At 41.1% G+C, this 21,885-nt stretch overlaps 1 protein-coding gene and 1 long non-coding RNA gene across 4 annotated transcripts in view; one reads left to right on the top strand and one right to left on the bottom strand.

Annotated features, from left to right (window-relative positions):
* Nucleotides 1-3,724: 3,724 nt before the first annotated feature.
* Nucleotides 3,725-20,739, bottom strand: LOC140338969 (uncharacterized). 3 transcript variants are annotated; one of them, XR_011922350.1, is made up of 3 exons: nt 20,640-20,739; nt 4,165-4,481; nt 3,725-3,964 (listed from the first exon to the last, which is right to left on the bottom strand). It is a non-coding gene; the product is annotated as an uncharacterized lncRNA (long non-coding RNA). The 3 variants fall into 3 exon arrangements; XR_011922351.1 differs by lacking the exon at nt 20,640-20,739 and adding an exon at nt 19,924-20,622; XR_011922349.1 differs by lacking the exon at nt 20,640-20,739 and having other exon boundaries at nt 4,165-8,313.
* STRIP1 (striatin interacting protein 1) overlaps nt 20,695-21,885 on the top strand; it is a 108,827-nt gene continuing 107,636 nt past the window's right edge. The window contains exon 1 of the mRNA XM_072423346.1: nt 20,695-20,854. Coding sequence (XP_072279447.1) covers nt 20,729-20,854 — 126 coding nt within the window. The 5' untranslated portion in view covers nt 20,695-20,728. The remainder of the gene's footprint in view (nt 20,855-21,885) is intronic.

The following is a 21,885-nucleotide window of genomic DNA, read 5'->3' as shown; positions in this document are numbered from 1 at the left end:
TGCCCATTATATATATTGACTTACTCACCTCAGCTTGGTAGTGGAAGCACATAAGGTGGGTTCCACTTTTTACCAAAAGCAATATCATCCATGAATGTTGCTTGTAGCCAAGCCAATGACATCAGAAATCATAGGAACAAATAGGCAATATTTTCAATTTAAAGCATGTGACAAACATTTGCTAAAAGGTCACATTCAAATATAAAAAAAAAAAACATTAAAAAAACACACACACACTACTAAATTTACATGACAAACAAATTAAAAAGAACAAACAAAGTTAGGGAGACGAGCTAACTGTAGGTTCTTATAGTCAGTAAAAATAGTGACCTTCCAGAGCTAGCTTGATGGCTAGGATCCCGCTGTCTCTGATGGAGTAATTCTACTGGAAAGAATTTTCTTGAAAAGAACGCTTATGGGTGTCAAGATTTAGTGGGGGTCTGGAAGAGAATGGCTCCCACTCCAACAAAGGAGGCATCAACCTTGAAAGAAAAGGGTTTGGAAACATCTGGCCTAACCAGAGCAGGGCCTGAAAAAAAGTTTGCTTCAAGGCATGAAAGGTCTCAACAGCCTCAGAGTGCCAGTTCTTGGGGTCAGCATCCTTTTGGGTCAGTGCCGTAATGGGAGCTACCAGTATGGAGTAATTTTCAATGAATCTGAAGAAGAATCTGATGGGGAAGCTGCTCAGCCTTGCATTTCGAGAAGACATCTTGGAAGTCAATGTATGGAGTTGGGATGGATGGAGCAACATCCAACGCAGAGAAAGCAAAAGGTGTGAGCTTGTTCAAACATTGAGAGTGACAAAAAGGGTCTAAAGCCAATACCTCTGAAGTAGTCCAATTAATCACTGGGGATTGTTGAAGCCATGAGAGTGCCAGAATGACTGTAGATGAAGCCTGAGGGGGGAACAAGGAAAGTTATGATCTCATAATGTAGCACACCTAAAAACATTTGTATAGGCAAAGTTTGGAAGTGGACAGAATGGTACCATCCACCACAGAGATACGCAGGGGTTCAGACAAATGATCTATAGGCCAGGCACAATCCTTGGGAAGCTGAAATGAAATAGCCTGCTGCCCCGAGTCAATAAAGGCTTTAAGGGCAAGTGTGGACATGAACGGCGCATGGATATGATATGCATGGGTTCGTCCGAAAAAGGAGAAGCAGGAGGGGCTGGCAGTTCAAGAAGCCGCTAAAAGGTTGTTGCTAGTTGGGGAATTTGGATGGCCAGGGAGATCAGGTCATCCAAGTTAGTGGTGACCAGATCCTCTCTTTCCCAGAGAAAGGACACTCATGTCAGGCCAAAGCAGGAAAATTAGGTATGCTACTTTAGCCTGGTCAGTGGGGAAACTTTGTGGCTGAAGCTTAAAAGCTCAGAAGCTGATTCAGGTGAAAATAGATTCAAAAAGAAGGAGGAAGCAGAGGGTTTTTGTAGCCAGAAACAATACTTCTTTATAAAGAAAGAATCGGTCAGATAATTACATGCAATACATATGCATATTAGTAGTATAAAGTGTTTATACAGACAGAAAATTATAATACAGATTAAAATATATTACTTTAACACCTCAATCGATATAATCTGTATTATCATTTTCTGTATTATCATGTAATTACGTGACCGATTCTTTCTATATAAAGAAGTATTGTTTCTGGACACAAAATTTATGCATATTGAGCCGGCGAAGAACCAGTATTTGGATGGCTTCCTGGGCATCTAGCCTCTGGGTGGGTGATTGGTTGGGGTCTGCTGAGGCTTGGGACAGTGTTTGCATGGGTTGGGCAAACTGTCATTCCTGGGGAGACAGAGCCTCTAGGTGGCTTTCACAGAAGTGGTGTGAGCCCTGAGAAGGGCCAAGGTGCAGAATCTAAGCAGCAGACAGGTCTTCTCCAGAGCCTCCAGTGGTGAGGATGTTGCCCTCTCTAAAATGTTGTATCTATCTCAAAACCATTATAGTTCCTTCAAAGAACATATATAGTAATTGGAACAGGCATATCTAAAGCTCACTCATGCAAAAATCCAGCACAGCACAATGGCAGCTGAAGATCCCTGGCATGTCTCCACACCCACTACTCCAAATATATGTTTGATTGTTTAGTTTGTTGTAATTTAGATCTTAGTTTTGACGATTTTAAGTTTATATCCCTTTGTATCTATGCCTGCTTTGTTATATTTTACCTTGTATTCTTTACCCTCTTCTTTTATTGCTTATATGTGAAGTCTTCTATTTCATCGTCTTTCTATCATTTGTGAAGTCTCCCCCTTCAGAAGCTTAATTGCGCTCTGCTGGGCGCTGGCTGTCCCGGTCTGCTGAACACACGTTTCCTTATCTTAGAATGAAGCCATGTGTGTTTTTGTTTACAGGGAGCAACACTTCAGGCTTCTTGAGGGAGTAGAGGTGTTCTGAGCAGGTCCCGCTCCAGTAGGGCAATCTAGTATTCTATTTGTTGGTGGGTATTGGATGCTTTCATTGGATTGTTGGCTGTATTAAGTGATACATTAGTTATGTTATTGGTAAGTGAGATTTGTATTAAATAATTTGGGAATATTTATTGTCTGGCCTTGATTTATCAAGCAAGTGCGCGTAATATACGTATATACGCGCCGATATACGAGGCGTATTTCTGCGAGCTGGTGCAAGAGCCGAGTGCTTGTACACTCACCTTCATTTACCAGCCTAAATTTTGCTTTATTAAATGAGCTGAGAAATGAGGTTGAGAATACGCCAGTTAGGGCCATTCGTTTGCAGCTGTGTGATTCAGGAGGATCTGTTAAGCTCTGTCAATGGTGAGGTCATTGCAATGAATAATAATTAATTGAAATCCAATATTTGAATAGAGGATTGTTGGCAAATATGTTCTAATACATGTATAATTGAACATTTAGTGATTTCACTTGTGTGTGTATGTCAAAGTACATTTAAATGTACCCAGATACATAATCATTTTTATTTTGATTAGTTAAACTGGTATGGTTTGGGGGGGGGATTAATCAAGGAACTTTGCTTGTCCAGTATGAGTTTATATGACATTTATTACGTTTTCTAATTGTTAGCTTCATTTGCTGCTGCAATGTTTTTGTGCGTGGTTTATATGTATGTTTTCTGTTGTTTAGCAATTCTTCAGCAATGTTTGGACATTGTATACCCAATTAATTAGTACAAATGTATGCATGGTTTCCACTACAAACTGCTACTTGACCCCCCTCATTGTCCTTGTCTCATTCCCAAAGTCACATTGTCATATATTGGTAATTGAATGTATTATGCACATATTTATTTTTATACCGTTTTTGTCCTGGTTTTTCTTTATTTGCTTTTGTTCATCGTCTCACATTTGGTAATAGGCTGCGGTTTTACTTTATTATACTTATTGTTGATTTGCTGCCACTGTTCTACACAACTCCTCTGTTCATTTGTATTAGTGTTATAGTTTTGTCTCATTGTGGTGTGCTGCCTGATGTTAGCCCTATTGTATACAAGTACACTTCAATTTCCTGGCCAAACAGGTTGTCAGTTAGCTGTCCAGCTCAGTTGCATACTCATTCTAACACACCTGATGGTGATGGAAGAAGGTCCAGGTTGTCAAGCACAACATCAAACCACATTGATTGACAATCTCACAAGCAGGGTCAATCACTCTTAAATACCAGATTGTATGCATTATTTAGGTGTTTACATGATTCAAATAGTAGTAGTATAGAAAACTTCCAGGGACAAATGTACTTAGTGCAAAACAGATTTTATTCCTTTGACTGCTTTCCATGGTGTTTATGAAGTTTTGAATACCATTTCAGACCTTGGCCCAATATATATTCACTTCCTCTCATCAGCTTGGTAGTGGAAGCACATAAAGATGGATTCCTCCTTTAACCGGAAGCAAAGTCATCCATGAATGTACAGTAGTCTGTGATGTGACATTCCAGGGGCTTGGCAGAGATTCACAGCAGAGGGATGTTATTGTCCTGTTAAAAATAGATTAAAAATAGATGAGTTTTTGTAAAGTTTCACACAAAGGCCAATCTATTACACTTTTTCATTTTGTTATGCTTTTTCATTTCCCAAAGGTTTAAAGTATGCTTGCTTAAACTCCCAGGTTATTTGTAACCCAAACATTATGTGCTGAAATATGTAATGCATACATTGTAAACATGTAAATACTTACACGCAATAATGTTTGCAATCAGTTCATCCCTGACTCGACGTCCCTCTGCTGTGGTTTGGGAGCTGGAGGCAGAATGTTGGTGCACCTCTGGCTCGATTTCCTCCTAAATGTCCCAGGTATCACCATAGTGTATGCACAGGTTGTGCAGGACACAGCATGCCATGATAACTCGCGCAGCCAGGCCGCGCCAAGCACAGAAACCATGCTTTTAGCAGCCCAATGGTGTGCTCCACACCCCCCCGGCATATGCTCTGCTTCTGCCTGGGAGTGACACACAGCTGTCATAAACCATGGAGGCTGTCTGTATCCTTTGTCACCTGTTAAAAAAGCAAAACAAAATAGTTACTTATTGTTATAGTAAGTGTTCTCTGGGTGCAGTGTAACCCTATAGTTTCCTACAAAGGTTGCTAAGGGTTGTTTCTCTCAGGTCAGTTTAGTGCTTTTTGGTTGTTAGGAGCCATTCTTACTACTGACTACCACATTGACATACTATGATCTGTGGACATAGTAATTATAGTAAGGCTTCCGTGAATATTTGAAAGTTAGTTCAAGGGTTCCCCCATGGTCACTATATTGGACAATACTTATAAACTATTTTCTTAATTATATATTAGCAAAAAATGTTACATATATACAATCTAGGTAATAGCTTTTCTTTCAGACAATGCAAGGGGACTTTGAGGTGTACGACTGCAACTACTTAGCAACATATTAGGTGTCTTTATGATTTACCTACTGTTAGTTGTAGTACAGTAATGACAATATACATTACCCATTAACCAGCCCTCAGGCATTTGTCCAGAGTTGAATTTCTGGTAGAGGCCTGTCTGACGCAGGATATAGGCATCATGGCATGATCCTGGGAAACCTGTGCTTACACTCATGATTCTTCTGTTTGCATCACAGACTACTTGTACATTCAGCAAATGATACTGCTTCCAGTTGCGAAATGAGAATTCCTGTTGTTTAGGGGCCCGAATTGCCACATGGGGGGCATGAGCTGTGTGGGGGAAGTGAATATAAAGTGGGACAAAGTTCCAAAATGGCATTTATGATCTTCATAAACACCCTGGAAACTGTGGGATGGCTCAGTCCACACATTAAGGCTGAGGTTGTTTTGAACGAGCCCTGGCCTAATATATACAGAGTGGCCAGGCCTCTGACACAGCCTGGCTTCTCCTTGTTTTGGGAGAAATTTTGTCTTCCAGCAGACTGTACAGGTTCTGGATGACATGGCGGGACAGGCGGAATAGCCTTTTGACATCCTGGTCCTGCATGTCATCCAGAGTGCTCCGCTTTTTAAAAACTCGTGGCTCCCGGACCCGTAGCGATGTCGAAGGCTGCTCCTCAGGTTGTTGCTGCTCCTCATGTGCTGCAACCCAAAAGTTGCAGTTGTTGCCACAACAGCACAAGCCCGTAATATAATGTCATCCATGTCCTCCATAAAAACCAAACCCACAATCCACAACCGACTAGGCGCATATTTCTGACGCATAAACGTACGCACGTTCACGTGGGCATGCACTGCATGCCTATATATTTTCCCAGAACTTCTTAGCCCTTCTGCTTGCAACATTTCATAAGCTGTTGAACCCAGTTCTAGAGAATTTTCACGGGCTGCGTCCACTGTGAAGGTAGGCAAGGTCCATTTGTGTTTTTATTGGGATGGGAATGAACATTTCTCAATGTGTTCCATTTGTATTTTTTGGTTAGGGTCCCTCAGGTGGCCAATTCCCACCAGAAGAGGAAACGTTCAAGGTTTTTGTAAGCAATCTGTGTTGAATGTTTTGGATTTTGAAGAAATGTGTAAAGATTTGTCTAACATCTTGTGTAACATTTGTCGGTGTTCCAATGGTCAGGATGCCGTCTGCATAATGTCATTGTGACTCAAAAAGTTATATTATTTTTTTAATCTGTTTTTTTTTGTTTTCTTCCCTTTTTAGCAACCAGTGGATGCAGGTTGATTTGGTAAACCCAGTGCACCCAACCAGCTTCTAAGCCTCACTCAGAGGCTGGTTGGCCATTGTGATAGAGTGGTGGAGTCAAGGATGTCTGCCCCAAGTGCCACTAATTGGGACAGGTCCTTACACTCCTACAGAAAAATATTACCCAGAATGGCCAGGACCGAGAAATTAACCAACAACATCTGGCGGCCATGCAGCAACTGATTGAATCGGTCCAACTACAATCGGCCACTTTGGGTGCCTACATGTTCAGAGTTGACCATCTCTGTAACATGTTAAGTGAATCCCTGGGCCAACAATCTCAAGTAAATCAGGCGGTACTTCACATGCTGGGTTGGCAAATCCCAAGAGCTCCTGCAGGCCCCCCGGCTCCAGCAGGCCCCCCGGCTCCATCCTGCCCCCTGGCTCCAGCAGGCCCCCCCGGCTCTATCCTGCCCACCCACCTCCAAACACCAGATCCCAAGCAATCCGGCCTGTTCAGATGGCCCACAGCTGTGGACGTGGCTGGGCTGTTGAGGTGGCCCACGCCCCCAGCCGCGCCCTGCCTGGCCGACTTTGATAGGTGGATGCCGGTGCCAGGTGAGACATTATTCCTGTCTTATTCTTCAACAAAGTAACATTACTAAATGTTTTCAGGACTCCATGACACCTACTGTGTTTGTTTGAGTTATCCTGTGTGAAGACATTTGTTTGTATAAGATAGTCTAATCTCTGTTTTGTGTTTGCCCAATGTCCACAGGTGATTGTCCCTCACAATTATTTGACACTTTACCTTTATAAATTTCTTTGTATGTGGCTCAAGTATGCATTTTGTCTAGCTAATCTCAGAAGAATGTTACAGTTTGTAAATGAGTTGAAAAGAGATTCTAATCAAGTATGATGTCCCAACTCAATACTCTAAATTCTGGTAATATTTTTTGAATAGCTTTCAAAGAGCGTTCAGGCTTAGTGACCATTAAAATAATATCATCTGCAATGAGGTTAATCTTATGAACCCTATTCCCTTTGGTGACACAATTCACCTTTACACTGGAATGTAAATATTCTGCAAATGGTTTGAGCAATAATATGAAAACTACTGGGGAAAGGGAACAGCCCTGTTGTGTCCCATTAGTTATTGGAAATGAAGATGAAAGGGCTCCGAACTTGAAGATTCTCACAGAAGGGTTGGAGTACAGTGACATAATAGCCGACTTAATGAAACCAGAGAAACCAAATTTATCTAACACACTGGACAATATCCCCTGTGCACTCTGTCAAATGCCTTCTCAGTGTCGAAGGACAGAAGCAGAGAAGGCTGTTTGAGGAGCTCAGTGTATCTTAAGATGTTAATCAGGCGTCTGGTGCCATAAGGAACTTGTCTGTGTTTCACAAAACCAACTTGATCTGGGTTGATTAATAGCGTATTGCTGTGCTTTAAATTTATGGTGGGATTGTAAAGTAAAAGAGATCTTAATTGGTGTCTTTCTTTAGTTATAGTGCTTGACAGTTAGTGTGAGGGGGATTGCTTATTTATATCATCATTAAGTTTAATGCGCTGAAAGAACTCTATAATTTGCTTCTGTCTCTGTCTTTTCGTAGGAACATATTTTTATACAAACCCCTCGTACGAATGCCTTATGGGCATTCCATAAAATGAAACGATCAGTTTCTTCCAAATAGTTTTCTTCAAAAAATAAACGTTGTGCTTTTTCTACTTGTTTTGCTGTTTTTAGGTGTGACATCACAAACGTGTTTTATTTCCACAATTAGTCAGGTAGAAATAGGGAGTCCATGAATTCAATGTTTATTGGCGCGTGATCTGACCAAGAAATTGTTCCTATAGGTGAAGTCTTGATTTTTGCAATGACCAAAAATCAGGAAAAAATCATGCAAAACTGAAAAGTATGTATAGTTCCTTTCTGTACTGTGCTCACATCTCCAGATGTCAAATAAATCATGATTCAAGAAGAAATTTGCCAGAAGACTTGGTGTACGTTTAGGTAAGGTTGATGAATCAATTGTTTAATCTCCTACTGCATTGAAGTTGCCACCTATTATCAAATTACCTTGTCGAACTGATAAAATCTTGGCCATATTTTTCATAAGAAATTGCTTTTATTTTGTACTTGGGGCATAAATATTACCTAAAGTGAAGGTGACATTGACTTGGTTGACTTGGCACAAGATAATATATGGACTATGAGGATCTTCTATGTGATTAATATATTGAAAATGGACAGAGTCTTTCAATGCTATGAGAATACCTCATTTTTTCATTTCTGCATTTGCCATATATATGTGGGGAAATCTCCGTGGGTTCCAATTAGGTACTTTTCCTCGTGCGAAGTGCGATTCTTGTACAAAAATTATATCCACATTATGTACTTGAGCCTTCAGCAGGAGTGATGATTGTTTAAAAGGATAATTTAATCCTCTAACATTATTGGATAAAAAATGGATACTCATAGTGAGTAGGTAAAGATTTGTATAATACCCGGTAGACACTTCAGTGGAGAGAGACCCATAAAGATTGGTGCTTGAAAAAAGAACAAAAAAACAGAAAAAAAGAGTAAAAACAAATAAAAAATAAAAACATCCTGGACCAAAACTCCAGGTCAATGAGCAGATAAACTCTGCATTGGTGTCTCATGGAGGGGTGAGAACCAATTCAAGGCACTTCTTTAGTGAGACCTTAAACAACAACAAAAAAAATTGAGAGACAATATATCTATTTAGTAACCTAAATATTTATAACCACACTGTGTAGATAAAAAGGAAACAAAGGACTGTTCATGTCCAGTCAAGTCCAAAAGTTTAGGAGATTTAGATTGGCGAGGTTGAAAATCTTCATTATCAATAGCTTGCTAAGAGCTGCATCCCAGCTTCCAAATTGGGCATCGGATAATTTTTTTCCAAGATAGAACACAATCAATTTTGTAGGAAAGCTCCATTTGTATAGAATTTTTTTTCTCTCAAAATCTTGATGAGTGGAAGGAAGGTTTTCTTAGCTTGTAATGTGTTTTTAGAAAGATCGGTAAACAGCTGAATGCTTTTATAATGTTCTGGTAATGGTGGTGGTTTCCTAGCTATATACATCATTTTTTCTTTCATGAAAAAAATGAACTCTGATCAAGAAATCTCGTGGAGTGTCTGGAGATAAAAAGGAGGGTTTTGGAATGCATTGTGATCTGTCGATTAAGAGATCGCTTTCCGAAGCTGTAGGGAGTAGATGTTTAAAGTAAGTTATGATAAAGCTTGTTAATTCCCCTGAGGCAACCGATTCAGGAATCCCTCTAAACTTAATATTATTTCTCCTCGATCTATCCTCCATATCGGTGAGTTTTTGCTCAATCAATTGTATGTCAGTGCTCTGATCTTGATGAGCATTTACTAGCTCTTTAATGCTGATTCATCAAGCAAAATCGGAAGCTCGCTCGCGCCTTGGTATTAGCGATCCAAAATTGGAAGCCTTCGATCAATTTATTAACTAAATTTCAGGCGCAAGTGTATTCACGCAGAAGTTATCAACCAAAATGATCTCGCTGCTGAAGCCGCGCATCCCAGGCAGTTTGACACTGGCGGGCTTGCATTAAAAGTCACTAAATACATTTTTCTAATGGCACACATCTTTCACTTAGACCTAAATAAAAATGTTTGGCCTGTTCAAATGTTTTCAACATTTATATTAGCTGAGAAATAAGCATATTTTTACATAACCTAATATTTTCAGGTTTAGAAAGAGTTAACTGATTTGAGCTCTTTACACAGGCGCCTACCTAAACGCATCTGATGCTAGACCCGGTGATCCACCTGGAAAGAAATTCCAGCGAGCTCTGGCAGGCAAAACCTCACTCTTGCCAGCAAACTAAATTTTTTCCACCTATGTCCAAAGCACACACGCAAGCAAGTTCTTGCTTGCTCCTGTAGATTTTTATGTATATATACATGTATGTATGTGTATGTATGTGTGTGGGTGTATATATATAGATATATATAGACACATATATATGAATATTTATGTGTCTATATATATATATATATATATATATATATATATATATGTTTGCACATTTAAATGTGTTTTTATGCATCATGCATGTTTGCACGTTTAAATGTGTTTTTATGCATCATGCATTTTGCACATTTAAATGTGTTTTATGCATCATGCTTGTTTGCACATTTAAATGTGTTTTTATGCATCATGCATGTTTGCACATTTAAATGTGTTTTTAACCATCATGCATGTTTGCACTATTAAATGTGTTTTTTTGCATCATGCATGTTTGCACATTTGAATGTGTTTTTTTGTATCATGCATGTTTGCACATTTAAATGTGTTTTTATGCATCATGCATGTTTGCACATTTAAATGTGTTTTAAGGCTGCTTATCATATTCCTCAGCCTAAGAACTCACCGTCTTTAATCCTTCAGATGTCCTAAATCCTTGTTTGTAACAACTTGAAATTTTGAGGATCCTACTAGCTACTACTCAACCAGATTTCTGGAAGTTGTTACTGTTTAAAAAGCAAGTGCATCTAGAAGGCAAAAGGCCCATTCATGCCCCCCATGGGCCACATACGTAGCAAGGAGAATTGGGGTGTTACCCCGAAATTTATACCTACATTTCAAGGAACCCCAATTTATTGGGAATGGTGGGGTGCATAAACCAGAAAATGTAGGTTCAAGTGGGGGGACACTTGCTCCTTGCTATGTAAGTGGGCCCGGGGGGCCACTTTTTCAATTAAGGACTCCTATGTGGACTTGCATTGGAAAAAGCATTCCCAATGTAGGATTTTCTATAGTGTTCGCAATTGGGATCCCCATATCTTCAAATGCTTGAAATCTGTTGGGCTGAGATTTTGTGGATATTTTGGGACTATTATCTATGAGTGTCCTCTGTGCTTGTACACAGAGTTATAAGGCTGCAAGATATGACATGCAGAATTCCCACACACAGATATCACACTGTGCCCATGATGTCGTTACATATGCCCACAGAGTGGATATATTTTCCCAAGAAGTTTTTTATATAGAAGCCACAGCACAGCTATAGAATGGGGGAGGGACAGCCTGTGTCTCCATCTCATTCTAGCTGTGCTGTTCTCACTACCCAGCTCTTATCAGCAGCTGGAATCCTCTGCACGAATGACAGCTGAGAATGGAGCGTCCTCCATTGTTCTTTCAAAGGATTCGAGCTGCAGAGTAGAGGTCCACACACCTAAAATTGGCTATTGACAACTATGTACATGCACATATTTCGATGTGTGTATATATGGTTTGTAAAAATTTTCCTGATTCTACTCCATTATACTCAATCAGAGGTAGATCATTTAAAGAGCACTAATTAGCCTCCTCACTATCAGGCAAGGCTGGAAATTATCTTTCTTTGTCCGAGGACAGTGGAAGCCTTCTGGTAGAATGTCCTCTGCATAGCTGAGACCACAATCCTGATTTTGGTGAAGGCACATCATTCTACTTGTCACATAGATATTCCTGTGTTTAATATTTATCCACTTTTTTCATTTAATTTTTTTTCCCAACAAAATAAATCCACATGTGCTGCATTATCTGACCTAATGCAACGGTGCTTACATTTTACCCCTAGATTGTATGTATGTATGTCTGGCACTTACTAATGCTTCACTAAAACCGGATAAACAGAGTTTACATCTAGGAGCACAATTATTGTTTTTACAATGGTTTAACTAGGATTAAGCTTAGTGGGGTGGCAACCGGAAGCTTCTTAGTAATAGTAATAGTATACCCATATATATCTACACACAATATTAACAAACAGTTTACAATTGCAACAAAACTATGTCAATTTGCAACAGAGAATATATCAATCAATCAGTTAATCAATCAGTGATCTCTTTTTTTTGTTTTTAAGAGGTGTTTGGTTGTTGTCAAAATAACTCACATTTTGTTTCTCTTTTTCTTTAGACAATGATTCTGCGCCGGTATGACCAGCAGAAGTCCATTAATGCCAAGCGCAGGGTTGCGGAGAGGCTTGCAGACAGGCTCTGGACCCCTGCAGGTAGGCGGCCAACTGTGTCCCAAATCCAGCATATTTGGAGCGACCTCAAGTGGAGCAGGGCCGATTTGGTACATGAAGTGGGGGACTGCATCCTGTCTGGTAAGTTTTGCATTTTGTCTTCTCCTCTTGTTAAGGGGTGGTGTTTTAGAATGTTTATTGTTTGCATAAAGTAGTATTGTTTAGCCTAGAATTGTTTGTTTTTCACTTCCTATATTTTACTACCCTTACAAATTTTGGATATTTGTTTTTGTTATTACAGCCAACTCTCCATCACAACGGCGGCTGCTAATTCTCCCACGGCCACACAGGCGACTGGCCGTCCCCCAGGATGTGGAGGAGACATCCCTGGGGGAGGAGGAGCCAACACCCGAGGAGCTGACAGTCAGGAAGGAGGAGCCAGATGGGGAGGCAGTGCCATCCCCTGGGGGAGGAGCCATCTCCGGAGGAGGAGCCCGCTGCCCAACATCAGCAGCCAGTCCTTCGATGAAGGAGAGGAGGTGGCTGAGGCCGAGGAGATTGCCTGTAAGCTAACCTTAGAATCAATCTTTTGTAACATATGTTGCAATTCAACACATTCTCACACTACTTTCATCATTTTTTGTTACAAATACAAGGAAAGATCTAGCAGGATTTCATGTAGCTTCCAGTCATTATTCATGCATCAAATGAAGGTTCTTTCTAGGTTGTTGGCTAGCGTGAAGGAAAATAGATATGAGTTGTTTAGTTGTTCATAGTTGTGCTGACAAATGTTTGCTCGAAATTTTTGGACGTAGGCAAAAAGTATCATTTAGAAGTTCTGCATTAATCTATTCACCTTAACTAACCTTACAAACCGACTTTAGTCCTGCCCACCCACTTTTACTTATGCTGTTCATTTTGTATCTACAGCTAGTGGAGCGCCCTTGCCAGCACCTCCTCCACAGTTCCTCATCTGAATGTAAGTATTTCTCCATTTTAGGTATTATGAACATTCCTTTAGAACCATGAATATAAACTAGGATATAGTTTGTTAGGACTAGCTCCATCAAGTATCATTACGAGTGTATGACTAGCTTCATGTCTAGGCAGCTTTTAACAGAAGACAATGGTTAAATGTCACTTAGCCAAGTTTGTCCCTTGTGAAAACCCACAACCTTCATTGTCAACAAACTGCATCACTTTAGTTCCATAGCCATAATTACCTTGGCCCCAGGAATAACCTTTCTTTCTTGTTTGGTACGGTGTAAACAGCAAAACAGTCAGATGAGATGACATAACTTGAAGGGGCACAGGGTGGGTGGCCAGGGGCACGGGATGTGCGTGCAGGGGCACAGGGTGGGCGGCCAGGAGGTGGAAGTAGCCAGGCAACAGCTGGGAAACAGGGTGGAGCCGGGGTAAATGATGGGGCTGGCTGCTCTGCAGGGGATGGGGGGTCAGCAGAACCTATTGGCATTTGCCAACCCAGCCTGTGAATAATCGTCTGATTTAGCTGAGATGTTGGCCCATGGATTCACTTAACATGTTACAGAGATGGTCAACTCTGAACATGTAGGGACCCAAAGTGGCTGATTGTTGTTGGACTGATTCTATCAGACGATGCATGGCCACCAGATGTTGTTGGTTAAATTCTCGGTACTGGCGATTTTGATTGAGGTTTTCATGTAGGAGCGTAAGGACCTGTTCCAAATTTTTTGAACTTGGGGTAGACATCCTTGACTCCAGTACAAAATGTCCAACCCGCCTCTGAGTGAGGCTTAGAAGCTGGCTGCCCACACTGGGTTGACCCAATCCACCTGCATCCACTGATTGCTTTAAAGGGAAAATAAAAAATTATTACAAAATCACATAACTTTGTGGGTCACCATAACATTATGTAGACAGCATCCTGACAACGGAACATCAACAAATGTTAGACAAAATGTTATTCAATTGAAAAACGCCTCGTATATTGGCGTGAGCGTAAGCGCATTTCATTGATAAATCAGGGCCTGTATGTCACTGTTTTTTGCTATTTGTTTTTAATGAATCAAATGTATATATGGTTTTTATATTTATGTATTGTTGATTATGTAATAAAGTATGTATTTTTCTATTTTTTTTGTAAACCATAGTACATTTATCAAAAGCATGTGCATCAAAAGTCCCAATTAATCTTGTTGCTTTCTTGAACTTTTTTATTCTATTATCTGCTATGATCTGTCAAGGCACTTTTCTGTTCTATGTTATCATTATAATATCAAGAACTGGGATTATAACCTGTACATGGCTGGACATTTGTATGTTTTAGTGCTGTCCCAAAACCAGGAGCCGTTAGCGTGTTCTGGTGTTGCTGGTATTGCTGACGAGATTGCTGGTAAGAAGGTGTTAATTCACCTTTCTTTGAACAGAAAACAAACTCAATTGTTTTAAAATGCTTATTAGGCATGCTCTATTAAGAGCCTATGCAAAAACTTTTTTACTGAAATTTCTAATAAATTATTAAACTAAATAAGCTATGAAAAAGCAATACACAACCAAATAACAAAAGTGAATTATTGAAGTATACAGTACTGTCACCAAGATATGTTTCACTTTCCCTAAAATTAACATATTTATATTTATATTTATAAACATACCTATATACACTATTTGGACAGAAGAATCACACATTTGTCATTCCTTTTAGGTTAGCAACATGAAAATTAAATCCAACCCTTTCATTTTCAGGACTCCACCATGCTGTCTTTTGAATTATTTTGTTAACTGTGCTCAAGTTAGCTGTGTTACTGTTGTGAGACCCTACCTGTGACCTTGGTGAAAGAAATTATGAAAGAGACCCTCCTTACAGATACAATAATATAGGCTAGAGTTCCCCTTTAATGTCTGTGTCAAGCAGAAAGGGCACAAGTACATAAAATCCTCCCCTACCAGGAATTTTCCTTCATCACATACCTCCATTAGTACATGCATCCAGATTAACAACTCTACACCCATAATAGGTGGGCCTTTATGTCTTTAGGTTTCATAAAACTGATATGAGTATATTTAAAATTATGCCTTTTTATTTTATACTGTTGCTATTGTTAATTCATGTTTATGCAAAAATGTGTTGTTGTATTTTGCTTTTCTAAACACTTTACCCACCTAAGCTGAATTGCTGAAAGCTGAAGTTAAAAATAGTGAAACCTTCAATCGTGAACACTACCGTAATTTGCAGCAGGTGGGGCAGACCATGCTAAAAGGGCAGAATCCTATTTGTGGCTGTAAGGAGTAATGGTTCACGCTTCTGACTAATGATGTGGTGCCAGTCTACGTATGCGAGCGTGGTAAGGGTTAACAGATCAGTTTCTATTGTCTGTGATGGCTCTTCTTAACCTGATTCTTATTCACTAGTTCCTTGGCAAATTAAAAAAAAAACTTTACCAACATTACTTCCATACTTAAAAAAAAACAAGCATATACATACAAAAAAACTAAAAAAAAAGTCATATCCCTAAGAAAAAAGCACCACTGCAAGGGTTGATTTCTGCTAAAAGTGGAATTTAGATTTAAGTGGAATTTCAGATCTTCTCTCTTCTCTTCCATTGTCTTCTAGCTACGTCACCCGATCTTGCCCTCAGGTGCTCTCCTGTATCCCTAGACTGCACCCCCCTCCAGGTGCTCTCCTGTACCGCTGGACTGCACCCCACCAGGTGCTCTCCTGTACCCCTAAACCACCCACTTCTCCAGGTGATCTCCTGCACCCCCCTCCAGGTGCTCTCCTGTACTCCTGGACTGCACCCCCTCTAGGTGAGTTCCTGTACCCCTATATCCCCCCCCCCCCGTTTAGGTGATTTTCTGTACACCCAGATTGCAGCCCCCTACCCTCTGCAGTTGCATGTGTCTGGTAGCTGTGAAGGATTTCCCAACTGTTCGCTCTCAGTCACATTGATCAATGATATGTGATGGTAGATAATTGCAGTTTATTCTTGCTTTTCGTACAACTAGTTTTGTACTCAATCTTTCAGGTAAAGATCTATTTTCACTCCTAAAAGATTGTGTACTTGGCAGAGCGCTTACAAGTAGGAACTAGGGGAACAGGAGGGCATCTAGTGGGGTGGTGTTTTCTACTGGTACAGGAGGGCACCTGGGGGAGGGGTGTGATCTAGGGGTACAGGAGGGCACCTGGTGGGGGGATGCAATCTGGGGGTACATAAGGGGACCTGGTGGGGAATGCAATCTGTGGGTACAGGAGGGCACCTGGTTGGGATTCGATCTAGGGGTACAGGAGGGCAACTGGTTGGGATTCGATCTAGGGGTACAGGAGGAGACCTGGTGGCGGGGTGCACTCTGGAGGTACAGAAGAGCACCTTGTGGAGGGATCTAGCCATGCCCAGCATCTTCTTCCCCTGGAGATGCCAGCTGGGCATCTGTGTAACCTGCCGGCATCTGGGTCTCCAGGGTGTGAACGTTGGGGACGCAAGGCCAGGGGAAGCAAATGCCGGCCCGTCATCTGCGTACGAGCGTGTGGCTGGGGAGCGGGACCATGCGGGAAAATGAAATACTAAGTATTTTTAAATGTACCACTTTTACATTTAAAATACTTAAAAATCATAGGGCCAGGGAGGTAAAGGAGAATATTAGCTTAAATACATATCATTTCCATATATATTAAATAAAAAAACAAATTCTGTAAAATGATTTTTAAATTGTTCAATTCTCCCCGTCAGCTTGATGAGAATGAAGTTAAAATCTTGAGCTATGAAGATCAACACAATCTGATTACAGTGATTGAGTGGGATAACATAACGGTATATGACAGTGCAAAGAAGTGCTGGAAAATGTGGTCTAGTTAGGCAGAACTCTGTGAAGAGAAAACATTAAGAAAAGGAGGGGAAGGTTTGATATTGGTGGCCCATTTTAAATAAGACCTGTAACTGCTTAATCAAGTAGTGTGTTCGTTTTAGACACACTACATTCTAGCATGGTTAAAGTGCTGTCAGTTGAACTATGCTTATCACTTTCATTCTTGCACCAACTCCACTCTAGCAAAGTGTTATCTGCTTGCACACTGCATTCTAATCTGCTCTGTACTTCATTTTACTAGGCTTCCCTCCAACCACTCCATTATTACCACAACCTTATTCTGAACAGAGCAGCCTAAAATGGAGTAGCTGTAGGAAGGCCAAATAAAATGCAGTGAGATAACTGAGACCAAGTGCTGTTCTCTCACCCACTTCATTATAGCTTGCTCTATGCAGAAAAGAAGAGAATGGAGTGGTTGAATAGGGGCATAGTCGATTGTGGTTGGGTAAAGGAGGAAAAACACAATCCATTCAATTCTTGCCTACTCTATACAGCAGGGGTCGGGAACTAATGGCTTGCGAGCCAGATGTGGCTCTTTTAATGGCTGCATCTGGCTCGCTGCCAAATCTTTAAAAAGCCTGCGCTCCACGGAGAGAAGCTGTGTTCTAAGCCTTATAACACAGCTTCTCTGGCTGCATCTGGCTCGCTGCCAAATCTTTAAAAAGCCTGCGCTCCACGGAGAGAAGCTGTGTTCTAAGCCTTATAACACAGCTTCTCTTCACCGAGCGCAGGCCATGCCCCACGGGGGCGTGGCCTGCGCTCCACGGAGAGAAGCTGTGTTCTAAGCCTTATACCAGCTTCTTTCCGCTGAGCACAGGCCTTCATGGGACCCGGCATCTCTGCACCCGGCATCTCTGCACCCACCCCCGGCATCTCTTCACCCTACCTTGCCCCGCAGCATCATCGGCCGAACGGGCCTGAAGCCGCATCCTCCTGCACAGGCAGCCGCAAATCGAGGCCCCAGCTTCGGCCTAGCTCCCATCGGCAGCCCATATGAATGTGATCCGGGCACACCGCTTTTCATCCCTGAAAGCTGCCCCCTGCTCTGCTGCATATCTAATCTCCTGCAGTCATTCAAAGCGCGCTTTGGAGAATTTCGTGAGCGCACTCGTCTTTTTAAGTTCATCACCCATCCACACGAATGTGCAGTGGACAGTTACATCCCCGGTGTCTCCGTCAGAGATTTTGAGCTACAAGCTGCTGACCTGAAGGCCTCAGACATGTGGGTGAATAAGTTCAAGTCACTGAATGAAAATTTGGAAAGACTCGCACGACAGCAAGCAGAGTTGGCGAGCAAAGACAAGTGGAGAGAAATTAAAAAACTTCAACCCGCGGACCAGCTGATTGTCAAAACTTGGAACGCGCTTCCAGTCACATATCACACACTGCAGCGTGAGTATTGCTGTACTGACAATGTTTGGCTCTACGTATGTATGTGAGCAGTCTTTCTCACATCACAAGAACATTAAGACCAACCTATGATCTCGTTTAACGGATGGAAGTCTCAACGCCTGCATGAAACTTAACCTCACCACGTATCAACCAGACTACAAAGCCAACAGCAAAACCATGCAGCACCAGAAGTCGCATTAATGGTAAGAAGTACTTTATTCACTAATTCATTATTCATTCATTGGTTAGCAACAGCATAACATAAAATGCACACATTTACTTGTATTTAGTTTTAAACATATTGTATGGCTCTCACGGAATTACATTTTAAAATATGGTGTGTTTACGGCTCTCTCAGCCAAAAAGGTTCCTGACCCCTGCTGTACAGCATAGAATAGAATGGTTGGAGTGAGGCTAGTAAAATGTGGTGAGGTAAAGGAGACTAAGTGCTGCTTTCCTCTCACCTACTCCATTCTAGCCTTTTTACAAAATGAGATAAAATGGAGTAGTTGGAGGCAGGCAGAGTAATATGCTGTGAGGAAAAGAAAGCAAGGTGCTTTGCTCCTCATACCCACTCAATTCTAGACAGTATTGTATAAAATATTATTAGTAAACAGTATTTAAAATAGCACCAACATATTACAAAGCACTGTATATTACCCACCTGAGCGATAAACCCGACCTTGGTTCGGGTTAAAAAAAATTACAATTATCGATAAACCCGAACTTTTCTCACTGTATGAAAATACAGTGAGAAAAGTTCGGGTTTATCGATCACGTACCTGGTCTCGCTACGATCATCTAGCGTCGTGTTCCAGCGTCGTCCTCCAGCGTTGATCTCCAGCGTCGTCCTTCAGCGTCGGGTGCCCTCTCCGAGAAGCCGGCCGGCTTCTTCTTCTCCGTCCGTAGCGTGTGCGTGTCCCTCGACGATGACGTCGGCGCGTGTGCGGGAAATTCAAATTGAAACTCAAACACATTTTGTATTGGATTGAATACAAACTCCTGTATCCAATCCAATACAAAATAATTCAAAAATAAAATAAGTATGTAATTGGTAAATTCAAACTCTCATTTTGTATTGGATTGGATACAGGAGTTTGTATTCAATCCAATACAAAATGAGAGTTTGAATTTTGTTCTCATTTTGTATTGGATTGAAAAAAAAAAAATTTCATGAAAAACAGTGTAACGCTTTTGGAACAGAAATCTAGACATCAGTGTAACGCCCAGGTGGTTAAAGAGGGGTTGCAAATGGCGGGCAGATACATAGAATGATGCAGGAGGAATATAATGTATGTTTGTGAGCGCCCACTCCATTCTATGCTGCTCTGTACAGAATAGAATAGAATGGAGTGGTTGGAGGGAGGCTGAGGGAAATGTGGTAAGGAAATGAAGGCAAAGTACTGTTCTCCTCTCGCCCACTCTATTCTAGCCTGCTTTGTACAGAAAGGGATAGAATGGAGTGGTTTAACCTCCTTAGTGGTAATGCCAAGTGTGACTTGGGGTGAATTATCCATACCAAAAGCGGTAACCCTGAGCCACACTTGGGGTGAAATTGCCAGGAAGTTTAAAAAGCTTACCTGGTCCTTCTGGCTAGGCTAGCATTGCCAGGGGAGGAAGATGCCGGGCATCTGTGTATCTTGGCGATGTCCGGTCAGTATCTGGGTCCCTGGCGTGTGAACGTTGGGGACACAAGTCCAGGGGAAGCAAATGCCAGGTGGGCATTTGCGTGCGAGCGTCTGGCTGGGGGGTGGGACAGTGCGGCTGGAAGTTTAAAATACTAAGTATTTTTAAAAGTACTGCTTTTACATTCAAAAATACTTAATATTCATTCCACCAAGGATGGTAAAAGAGGAATTTAGCATAAATACACATCATTTCCATGATGATTATTTCCATTTATATTAAAAAAAGATTGCAAAGAAGGCTAAAACTTAGCAGAACAAATTAGTCCATACTAATTTTTTTAAAAAACATATTCTGTAAAATAATTTTTACATTGTTCTATTCTCCCTCTGTAAACATGATTGTAGCCTAAATTTATATAAAAATATAGTATTCTGTAAAATAATTTTTAAATTGCTCAATTCATCCTGTCAACTTGAGCCTTCTGCAGCCTTGTCTGCACTGATTTGGCTAGACTGTATTATCTGCAACTTTATCCTCCTTTATCGCACTCCATTCTAGCATTCTCCATATAGAGCTTGCTAGACTATACTCTCTACAGATAGCGCCTGCTATAAACAACTGCATTCTAAAGTCAGACGCAACCATGCTTTAACACTTAAGCTCTTACACAAAGGCGCATGAATGTGACGTCTCTGAAGTGCGGTTCCAGCAAGTCACTACAAGAATTCTCGTGAGACTTAGCACGTATCCTCGAAGATGGAGGCCCCTGGTTCTTTGATTGTCAACAACAAGATAAGGACCGGAGTGGGTGGAATTAGCACTGGCAGCTCTCTGCCAGGAAAGGGAAGAGAATATATTCGCAATCAACGGAAAGATTCGGAGGTGAGCATGAACTCTTATACTGTCTATTGTCACAATGCAATTTGTAAAATATGCTGCTTCTTTGTCTATTTAATCGAGTTTGGATGAAAGCTTTTCAAAAACTGAAGTGATGCAGATATCGCAATAGAAGTCTCCAGTGCCCCCATATCCATCCCGATGTTCAGCAAGTTAGTCTGTTAGGCAACGAATGTGAGCACTGTCAGTAAGGTGATACGCAGTAATGTCTTACCGCTACAAGCTAAACTGAAAATGGTACCAACTAGCACTGTAATGATCTATGACAGGCTTGAGAGCTACTTTTAAAATTACCTAGTCAAAATAGTCTACCAACAATAAAAATTTTGACTTAAACTCTACTGCGCACAGAAGTTTAATATTTTGAAAGGCAGGGCTCCCCGATCTATTGGATGTATCGTTATCCACCAGTTGGATACCCCTGATCTGGGAGGCTTGTCCCTGTTACAATGATTCCTATTTGGGGTTTAGTGTGTCATTCAGTGTAAGCAAAATCATTCTGGAGTTGAATATAGAAATGTATAATAGTAAAGGCCCTTGTAATATGCACTTGTCCAAAGGATGTGTATAATGGGCAGTGTTCTCCGCAGAAATTTTTTTAAGCCGGTTGGTAAAAAAAAAGTGGGCAGGGCTAGATACAGAAACAATTTGAAGCTCCTAGTTGTTTATGCCATAGGTATCCAGTAACCCCTGCTACTGTGTCAGTGTGTGATCAATGTGGCTTAACAAATTAGGCTTAGTTCACATCAGCAGTAAAAAAAAATGCCCTTCCTGAGTGACTACTTGGCAACTGCTAGGCACCTGGGATTGGTAACCTGTGATAACTGCTAGGCACCTGGGATTAGTAACAAACGGTAAGTGATGGTCTTTTCAGGCCTAGCAGTTTTTTCAAGCAGCAGTGGTTCCTGGCGAGAATTAAGTGAGGGGTAAATGCAGCAAATGCAACCTTACTGCCAATGTGAATTCAGCCTACTTTCAGATGTCACCTCCTAGCGCTATACCTAGGTAACACAAAG

This window comes from Pyxicephalus adspersus, chromosome 1 (assembly GCF_032062135.1).
Source record: "Pyxicephalus adspersus chromosome 1, UCB_Pads_2.0, whole genome shotgun sequence".
NCBI classification, from domain to species: Eukaryota; Metazoa; Chordata; class Amphibia; order Anura; family Pyxicephalidae; genus Pyxicephalus; species Pyxicephalus adspersus.
The sequence above is the reverse complement of the archived record's forward strand: the minus strand, read 5'-3'. Positions and strand labels throughout refer to the sequence as shown.